The sequence below is a fragment of the Oratosquilla oratoria genome, unplaced genomic scaffold (genome assembly GCF_046742065.1).
Source record: "Oratosquilla oratoria isolate Oo_2021 unplaced genomic scaffold, ASM4674206v1 SCAFFOLD106, whole genome shotgun sequence".
NCBI lineage: Eukaryota > Metazoa > Arthropoda > Malacostraca > Stomatopoda > Squillidae > Oratosquilla > Oratosquilla oratoria.
The window spans coordinates 477501-488322 of NW_027467463.1; the positions used below are offsets into that span (position 1 = coordinate 477501).

At 40.0% G+C, this 10822-nt stretch overlaps 1 protein-coding gene across 20 annotated transcripts in view; it reads left to right on the forward strand.

The window, feature by feature from the left end:
• Positions 1-9927, forward strand: part of LOC143022508 (uncharacterized) — a 167139-nt gene extending 157212 nt beyond the window's left edge. For 16 of the 20 annotated variants that reach the window (XM_076180747.1, XM_076180748.1, XM_076180742.1 and 13 more), the window contains one exon: positions 787-3238. In XM_076180747.1, coding sequence (XP_076036862.1) covers positions 2157-3230 — 1074 coding nt within the window. In that variant the 5' untranslated portion in view covers positions 787-2156 and the 3' untranslated portion in view covers positions 3231-3238. Of the gene's footprint in view, positions 1-786; positions 3239-5787; positions 5905-7539; positions 7668-8733 lie in introns of those variants that run through there. The other 4 variants (XR_012966074.1, XR_012966071.1, XR_012966073.1 and 1 more) reach the window with 4 other exon arrangements.
• The last annotated feature ends 895 nt before the right edge of the window (positions 9928-10822 follow it).

Below are 10822 nucleotides of genomic sequence, written 5' to 3' on the forward strand. Positions count from 1 at the left end.
GCAACGTGTGTTGGCTTAATGGAACACGTTTTTGGAGTTGGCTTTCAATCCACACATTTAAAAGTTTTTCCATTTCGTGGATGGGTCCAGTTCGCTGTTTAGTTATCACTGTTGATCTCAATGGTGCTGAACCTTTCACTGCTTCACAAATTCTTTCTTTATCTTTTAAGATAGTGGACACAGTAGACTGCGACAATTGAAGATCACGCATTATTACACTCACTTTCTTTCCCCCTTCATGTTGTTTAATAACTTTCATCTTCATATCGAGATCAATGGCTTTTCTTATCTTCTTATTAGCAGGGGATGGTTTTCTTTTCGGCGCCATCTCTGATCGGGGTTTAAAGAAAATTATAAAATATTTTTCAGTATTATATATGTTGGTGACAGACGACTCAAACGCACTGATGCTGCATCTCGGGGATGCTCGCGCTGCCAGCCGCTAGAAAAATTATCGTACGTGCGCTTGACATACTATCTTAGTTAAATATATCATATCGTCGTCGTCGCCATCGTAAAGTCGAACAATCGTAAGTCGCGGCCATCGTAAGTCGACGTTTACCTGTATATATATATATATATATATATATATATGTATATATATATATATATATATATATATATAATACCAAAATACTTCAAAAATACCAAATGTAGCAATGTGAAATTGGATAAAACCAACAGTTTTCATAAAGTTAAATATAATTATAACTTCTTATGCCTTATTTTTGTCTCTTTTGATGTATTACTGCAGGAGCTTATTATTCTGTGATATTCTAATTTCAGGTTGGCCAAAGTGAAGTACCGATAACTATGGATGCTGACAAGTGTGCTATTTGCAACAATGAACTGTCCAGTAATGAAGAAACATTCATCGTCAGCCAGAAGGGAATCGATTCCATTAACAGAGCTTCTGAACAACGTGGAGAGAAGATCATAATTCAGAGTGGTCAACGTCTTCACAAGAAATGCAGACAGCGTTGGATCAACCCCAAATACTTAGAAATTGACCGTAAAAACAGGTCCACCCATGATGAAATGCCATCCTGTGCAAACCGCTCTTTGTGTGTGTTTAACTTTAAGGAACATTGTCTTTTTTGTTGTTCTGGAGCAAAATCTGATAGAAAGAAAAGAGGTGTTGATGTTTCCCATGTAGAAACTATTGAGTTTAAGGACAGAGTGTTAAAAGTTTGTGAGAAAGTCCAAAAAAATGATGGCTGGTCATCCACTGTTAAAGGTAGAATAGGTTATGTAGCTGACCTTGTTTCAGAAGAAGCACATTATCACAGAACATGTTTTGCAAATTTTGATTCCAATAAAAACATTCCTAAGGCATTCTCTTCTGCTGATTCTTCTAAGAAACAAAACCTTGGTAGACCAGAGGATTCAGAGAGAAAGCAGGCATTTCTGGAAGTTGCTAATTATTTGCAGCAAAATGACGAGGAGCAACTCACCATTGTCGATCTTGTTAAAAAAAATGGAGGAAATTCTTGAGGACACTGGCTTTGAACCATACAGTCTCTCATACATGAAATCTCGATTGCTAGAACATTCCAAAGACAAAATCATTGTGACTGAAATTAATGGGAAACATAATGTTACATTCTTAAGTACAGCAAAATGTATTCTCCATGAATTCTATGCACAGAGCCGCTCAACAGACAATTCAGAATCAGAGGCCATTAGAATCATAGAGACGGCAGCCAAGCTTATCAAGAATGACATTAAAGGTATCCAGACAAGTTAAGAATATTACCCGTCTAAGAATGATCTTGAACAGGATGCGATTCTTGAATATGTTCCTAAAACATTGTTGATCTTTCTCAGGAAGATATTTGCAGGCGAAGACAATTTGAAACTTGCATCAGTTGGTCAAGCGATAATGCAGGCTGCTAGACCCAGAGTTCTCCTTGCACCTTTGCAGTTTGGTTTAGCAGTGGAAATGCATGACCAATTTGGATCGAGGCTCTTAATTGACACTGAATAAGCATGGCTTCTCTTCATCTTACTCGGAACTCCAGAAATTCGAAAGAAGTGCTGCTCTTGTTCATGGCGCTGAAACTGTCTCCCCTGTTGAAACTGAATTTGTGCAGTTCGTAGCTGATAATGTGGACCATAACGTAAGGAGTATTGATGGATTCAACACATTCCACGGTATGGGCATCATAGCATCTTTTACGCCCGGGAAAGTTAAAGCAAAACCAGTTCCAAGGATTCAGGTCCTTTCAGAAGATATAATAAGGGTTGGAAGGATCAACATCAAGTACCTAGATTCACAGCACACCAACAAACCACCAGTGACATTTAAAGAGCTCCGGGCCAAGAAAGTTGTCGATTCCACTGCTAATGTTGACATCCTTTGGGAGGTTTCACTAATTTTACATCCGTCCAGACCCACATGGTCAGGCCTTATGCAGTCAGTGCACAAAGGAACATATCCTGGGAAATCAGCCACAGTTTTTTTGTCAATGATCGACATGGACCCTGGTAACCCAACCTGTGTGTACTCAACGTTATGTTACATTAGTGATTTAGCCAGGAAAAACAACATTACACCAATTCTAACATTCGATCAGCCACTTTGGTACAAAGCAATGATGATAGTCGAGTCACAGCCTAGTTCCAGTCTCCTGAAATCATTTGTCTTGCGACTTGGTGGGCTCCATACACAGATGAGCTTGCTGGGGTCAATTGGTCATTTGATGGCAGGTTCTGGATTGCAAGAACTTTTTGAACTTGTGTATGCTGAAAACACAGTCAAGCACATGCTAAGTGGCAAAGCAATTGTAAGAGCCATTCGTGCTCACTTCTTAGTTGATGCTGCTCTCAGAGCTATTTTGTTAGCGAAAGCCTATGATTTGCCAGTTTCACATGTCACTGAGGATGATCAACCCAACACTGATGCAGAAGAGTCATTTCCTCAAAATGAAGACCTGAAGGAAGCTCAGGGGCTATTGAAAGGTCTCCTTGATGGGACTGAGACATTGGATAATGTTCTGTCATCAGAGTCTGTGACCAGGATTGCCCAGAGAATCAACCATGTGAAGGATGCGATGGTTGACCAGCGAACAGCAAAATTGTGGATTCAATACCTTGATATGGTGAAGATCCTGCAATTGTTTATCAAGGCAGAGCGCACCGGGAACTGGGAATTGCACCTTGACGCTGTAAGGAAAATGCTGCCAATATTTGCTGCAGCAGGACACATCCTATATGCAAAGTCGGTCTAATTGTACTTGCAGCAAATGGAGGGGCTACCAAAAAGCCATCCTGAAGTGTACCAGAAATTTTCTGAAGGATTCCATGTGATTAGACGGAGTGATCGCTACTGGACTGGCTTGTCGACGGATCTGGTTATTGAGCAGGTGCTAATGAGAGGCATGAAGATGTCTGGAGGTCTTACTCATGGCAGAGGAATGGACGAAATTCAACGATTGGTTTGGATGCTATCACTGCCAGAGTGCGCTGAAATCAAGTTTACAATGCAAGAACTAGCAGGCATTCGTTATGGCACTAGTGACCAGCACCAGGAGGCTACTTCAGCAAGAAAAGAGCCAGATGTGAGGGATACATGGAAGCTCCTTGCGTTTCTCCAGACATAGGACCCTTTCACGGAAGATCCGTCCATTCACAGCATTTCAAGTGGAGTAACTGGAGACAAAAAGGTGAAAGTGGACAGAGCAAACTCCATAGGAGAGGCAATCATAGCTTCAATGGTTGGAGAAAATGTCCACGAGTACACTTTTAAAAGAAAGGATCAGGCAATTACACTTGGGTCAAAAGTTTCGCTCAGCAAAGATGAAGCAGTTGAGACTGATCCACAACTCCTATTCCAGAGACTGTGTGTGCTATCTACCTCAACTCAGCATCAGCAAGAACATTTCCAGTATAAGCTTTGTGGTTACCCACCTGCACTTTTTGATTCTTTCGGACTACCGCGAGAGGCAAAAAAACCGGCTTTGGCAGACGCAATATGGGAACTGACTTCCCCTGTACAATCAGGTCCACAGTCTTCAGATCCACAGTATCTCTTAGATGGTGGAGCACTACTTCAATGCCTCCCATGGCAAAAAGGTCACACATTTGATGAGATCTGTGCCCAATACCGCAGATATGTCACAACTAGATATGGAAAAGCATGCATTGTCTTTGATGGGTATGAAAGTGGTCCATCCATTAAAGACGCGACTCACCGACGCCGAGCAGGGGGGTCTGTTGGTGTTAATGTGTCACTGACCCCTTTAATGGTGTTCAAATTAAAAAAGGATGTTTTCCTAGCTAATCAAGAAAAGAAACAATTGTTCATCAAATTGCTGGGAAAGAGTTTGGAGGAAGCAGGTTGTAAAGTAGTCCATGCATCTGGAGACGCTGACGTATTGATTGTGAAGACTGCTCTAGAACTGGCACAGACAGGAGAAACCATTTCGATAGCAGATGACACTGACCTATTGGTCCTTCTATGTTATCATGCCAATAGAGATGATGGTTACAACATCTACTTCACGCCACAACCAAAGGCTAGTGCAAAAACTGTGAAAGTCTGGAACATCAAAGAGATGAGGAAATCTTTGGGAGATGTGGTCTGTTCCAACATTCTTTTCATCCATGCACTACTGGGTTGTGATTCTACATCCAGTGTTCATGGAATTGGGAAGGCAGCGTCCCTTCGAAAGGTGATGAAGAATAGAAACTTCCTCAAACTGACAGAAGTGTTTGGCAAGGATAGCAGTGCAGAAGAGGTTATTGAAGCTGGGGAGAAGGCTTTAGTGTGCCTGTACAATGGTAATGATGGGGAAAACATCAATCATCTCCAACTGAGGCGCTTTAAGGAAAAGGTTGCAAAAAGCTCAAAGTGTGTTGAGGCCAAATCATTGCCACCAACAAGAGCAGCTACGAAATTCCACAGCCTTCGAGTTTACTTCCAAATTCAGGAATGGAAAGGTAGAAACCAGCTAAAACCTGACGAGTGGGGATGGAAACTTTCAGATGGTAAATTGCAACCAATCAAGACTGACTTGCCAGCTGGTCCTGTAAATTTGTTGGCTATAATTAGGTGTAACTGTACTTCAGGGTGTACTACAGCAAGATGCAGTTGCAGGAAACATGGCATTCACTGTTCAAACTTGTGTGGTAATTGCAAAGGCCTCCACTGCACCAACTCACCACAGCCAGATCTTGATGATGATGAAGTTACCTTTGACTAGTTCTTGACAAGAAATGTTCTTTGGTCCGTTCATGAACTTGTTCTGTGGTGATTATGCAAGAGCCTTGCCCCAGCATTCGACCAACTGACCATTCCTTTATTGTAAATTGTACTTATTTTGTACCTATTTTTTAATGAAATGTCAGGAATTAATGTGAAAATTGTTGCCTTAAAAAAGGCTACTTGATCTGTTTTTGTACCTTTTATATTCATATTTGTATAAGAAATAAAAAAAGCATGAAAACAATGGCAGGGGCTAGTCATTTTCTGGTGTTAGTTTATTATTAAGCATATAGCTACTTATCATTACAATTTAAATCACCAAGAAAATGTCAAGCTGGCTTGGGGTGGGCCCTGTGTGGGTTTTCATGCATTTTTTTTTCTCCTAATTTAATAAAGGTTTTTTGTCAGGAAAAACGTTTATTTTTGTCAGTAATTGTCAGGAATAATGGACATACTTGTCACGAATGTTATGTCTCGAAATTTTAATATTGTTAAGTTGGATTTTAAAGATGGCGGCCGTTGGCCCCCTTCCCGCAAGGTTAATTTTGGTAAACTTTTTTTTTTTTTCTTTTATCTGGCAGAACGATTTCTCAAGGGAAATGAGAATTATCTCGGGAATTTCTTCTAGGCAAAACGAAGCGTGAGCAGATATGTTGCTGTTACGGCGGTTGCTCAGTGAATACCCTGCGACTTGCTAGGTAAGATCACCCGCTTGCGCGGGATCGGTTTTTGTGGGAGGGGAAGAATGTCTGTAAGAAAATGAAAAGATAGTAGTGTATAAAAGAGGGCTATTGCCACCGGGCAATTAAGCGAGCGATTAGGGGCTGTTGGTGGTCGTGGCTTGGGAGAAATGGACAGGGAACTCGGACGGCGGCGCCGACGCCGGAATTAGAATCACCAAAAGTTCAGAAAATGGTAGGAGGCGTAGTAGTAGAGAGGGGTGGAAAAACGGAAAAATCTTTAGTGGGAGGTAAACTGAAATGAGGAGATGTAGTGTAAGAGAAATTTGGAAAGGAAGCGGATTTTAGGCGAAGAAAAAGTAAGTGTAGATGTTTGTGCATGGGTCGTGGCTATGTTCGTGAGAGGTGTGTGTATGTATCTTACAGGAAGTAGAGTTCACTTCCCGCGTATAGAGTGCGTTCCTGTTTAGCCCCAGGTAAGGCCTGAGCTGTTCCTGCTTTTCCCCAGGTTGGGTTTGAGAGTCAGTAGAGTCGATCCAGTGGCGGTGCGAGGGGGGGCAGGCGGGCGGGTGTTGTATTATCTTTTTCATTTCAAGCACAACTCTGAAAGCAGAGAATTACGTGACTGGGAATTGTGTGTAAATGTCAGAAGGGTAAACCCAAGGTAAAACGAATACTATAAGGTACGTTAGCGGGGGGTGGGGGGTGAGGGAGAGCCAGAAAACCTCTCCACTGCGCAGGTAGATGATGACGTCAACGGAAATATCGAGACCAGGGTTCCGCGGGTCGAGAACTGTCAGTCACACACCAGTGTGTGGAACGAAGCAGACAAATAACATATAAAAATGCCAACAGTTTGTATAGTGCAGAAGTGCAATGCCGTTAGAGTGAAAGGGTGATAAAAATATACATTTCTTTTCACTACCCAAAGTTAAAGAACTTTGAAAGAAATGGATTGAATTATGTGGCACACACAATACTAGGTCATCTGGATATGTATGCAGCCATCATTTTTAAAGTAATGTCTTTCAAAGAAACTTGAAATATGAGTTGCTTGGTTTGCCAGTGCCCCCAAGTCAAATTAAGTTCAAGAAATGAGCAGTGCCTACACTTGGACTACCCACATTAACAAGTAAGTTAGTTCCTTTACTGTGTAACAAGTAAACTATCATGGGGGGGGGCGGGTGCTGTTTTGTAGGGTCCAGGCCTAATTAATTGGTGCTATTTTTTGTTAATGGGTAGAATGCCATCATGAATTGATTTATTTAAAGAGTTAGTTATAAAGGTAAGTTGGTAGTCCGTAGTTTATATAAGGCATACATGTATGTTCGGCCTCTATATTTAGATGATTGTATACAGGCTTGGTCACCACATTATAGTCAGGATGTAAATATGTTAGAAGCAGTTCAGAGGAGAGCAACTAGGATGATACAAGCATTGAGGCATCCAGAGTAGGATAGGTTAAAAGAGTTAAATATGTTTTCATTTGAGAGGAGATGTCTAAGAGGTAATATGATAGTTGTATACACAGAATGTTTTCAGATAGTGACTCTTTAGATGTAAGTAGCTTCTTTACACTACAACATGTCTGGTTTTCTATATGTATATATAGCAAAAATAATACAATTGGGTAATGTATCCTATATATTACAGCTTGTGAGACAGTCATTGAGGTTCACCCAGAGCCACACCCTCCACAGGAAGAACACCTACAGTACAAGAGCATCACATCCAAGATGCTTTGACTTCACACACTGTTGGACCTTCAAGTCAACTTACGAGTAAGTAGTAAGCCCTCACATTGCTTGTGTGAACAAATCTTCCTCAATTTAAATAATAATGTAGTAATACACTTGAAGACATGAGTGTTTGGATGGGTATGAGATGTTGTGGTGGGGGTCCATGACTTTTCGTCGCCGTCTTTTCGTCGCCGGACTTTTCGTCGCCGACGTTTCGTCGCCGGACATTTCGTCGCCGGACGTTTCGTCGCCGCGACATTTCGTCCCCGCGACTTTTCGTCGCCCCAAGCATAAATTGTATGCAAAGATTGACAATATTTGAAATATAAAATTAAAAAATATATGATTTAATGCCAAAAATTCAATATACTTCTTCTGATTGATCTTGATGTGATTATTTAGTAGCGTCCAGTCTTTTTTTTCTAGTAATAATCACATAATCCTATTATTTATTATTATTACATTGGTCACCTAATATTATTGATAGTGAAAATTCTTACGGAATTATAAGACTATCAATGATTAACTAGTTGTTAAATTTGTAATTTGTCGCCGGACTTTTCGTCGCCCCAAGCATAAATTGTATGCAAAGATTGACAATATTTGAAATATAAAATAATTGAAATATAAAATTGGAAATATATGATTTAATGCCAAATTCAATATACTTCTTCTGATTGATCTTGATGTGATTATTGGTAGTGGCGTCTGTCCAGTCACTTTTTTTCTAGTAATAATCACATAATCCTATTATTTATTATTATTACATTGGTCACCTAATATTATTGATAGTGAAAATTCTTACGTAATTATAAGACTATCAATGATTAACTAGTTGGGGCGACGAAAAGTCCGGCGACGAAAAGACCGGCGACGAAATGTCGCGGCGACGAAAAGTCCGGCGACGAAAAGACGGCGACGAAAAGTCGTGCACCCGTTGTTGTGGAGGATGTGTGTGGGAAACAGAGTAGCATGTGTGAAAAGAAAACAATGGTGAAGAATAGTTGATTTTGTGCATATATTTAAAAAGAGTCAAAACATGTAATAGTAAATACACAAGTCTTTTTTTTTTTTAGAAAATATTAATTAAATATCTTGAACATTACAGCCCCACCTGAAGAAGTTGGTGAAGTGTATCCAAGGCCACTCCTCCCACAGGAAGAACACCACTATCAAGAAACATGTACATCACCTGAACCCAAAAATAAGAAGATACTGCAGTTCATTAAACGCATGTCATTCTACAACAAAGATCTTCACAAAAGACTGAGAAAAGTTACCAGAGAGAGAAATCAGTATTGTGAAGAAATAAAAAAGTATCAGGAAATTATTAATACATTAAGGAATGAATTGGATAATGCCACAGTTGAATGTCAGGAAAATGTTTCAAAAGCATTATCTAAAACATTTACAGAAAATCAAACCCAGTATTTTGTATCAAATTAGCACATACTCAAGTGGGAGGAGGAAGACATTAGCAAAGCACTTACTTTACGAACCTTAAGCCCTAAGGCATACCGTTTCCTTAGGAAACACTGGAAATTTCCACTGCCACCTCCTGCCACTATCAGTAAATGGGTATCAAAAGTTGTAGTGGAACCCGGAATTTTGTGTGATATCATCCAACAATGTGTGAATATGAGCGAATATGTGTTTTATCTTTTGATGAGTCTGCAGTTGCTCAAGCTTGGTCATATGACACTAGAAATGACAATATATATGAACCAAAACAAAGTGTGCAGTGTGCAATGCTTAGAGGGTTATTGAAGCCGTGGAAACAGCTGGTGTTTTACAATTTTGATTGTGATATGACAAAGAACATCTTAGATAACATTATTCTTGAAGTTGAAGCAGCAGGATTCATCATTGTAGCAATTGTCAGTGACCTAGGGCCAAAGAATTTAGCTTTGTGGAAACAGTTGAACATTAATGTAAATAACAGTTCTTTCCTAAACCCATTTGAATGTAATCGCCCAGTGTTCGTATTTGCTGACGTTCCCCACCTTATCAAACTTATCAGGAATAATCTATTAGACCATGGATTCACTCTGGATGGACATTTAGAGCCAACGGTGACAAACAGCAGTACTAGAGTTAATAATAAGAAGTATATATGACCTAAAAACAATTCATCGTTTGTCATACAAATATATTGATGTACAGGGAGCTAAAAGTATGAACATCCTTTTAGTTGTCCAACTACTATCACAGAGTACAGCAAAATCTATTCAGTACTTTGGGAGGAAAGGTCTTCTAAAGAGCAAGGACTGGGAGGATACAATTAATTTCATAAGTTTAGTTGATGCATGGTTTGATGTGTTTAACCCCTTCCATACGGTGCCGCACACGTAGGCGTCATGGGGAGCGAGTGTATTCGCGAGGCTACCATATCGGCGTCTTGATTATATTTATTGTAGTCGCCCCTCCATAATGACATTCTTTCTAATTCTTTTGTAATCGCATTTTCTATGGTTATCAAAATTCACGGGTGAAGAGAGAACGATCGATATAAGCGGTGACTATATTTTATGATGCGAGTATTATTACGACACGTCGTACGGCTGGCATTGGCTGCTGCCACCGAGATCTAAGTCCATGACGCCTACGTGTGCGGCACCGTATGGAAGGGGTTAATGCCAAAACACCTCGTGGAGATAAAAGGTCTAGGGCTAGTTTTGGCATGTATTTGGAAAGTCAAACACATGTTCTAAACAACATGTTACAAACTGTAAGGAATATGAAAGTTGGCGGTAAACACAGCCTGTATCCATTTCAGAAAGGAGTAATTGTATCCTCTCAGTCTTTATTGGGACTATGAATTCTTAAAGAATAAGTTTGGTGTCACCTATATAACATACAGATAAAATCAGGACTGCCTAGAACACATTTAGTTACTTAAGACAAATGGGAGCTTGTTATCAACACCCCTCTCCACTTCAGGTGAAATACAGAATAAGATTGTTTCTTCTTGGTAGAAACTATGAATTGGTAGGGAGGAACTACAATATCACAAAAGTAACTCGAGATAATTCCCTGTCTGAGGGGCCACTTCCTGTGACAGAACATTGTGACTCTGATAGTGACACACCTGATATTGACATTCTTGAGTCGGAATTGATGCTTTCAGCAATGCTTTTCTCCTCTGACTCACAATATGATATCGAAAGAAAGGATGAAAGTAAAGAGTTGCATAATTT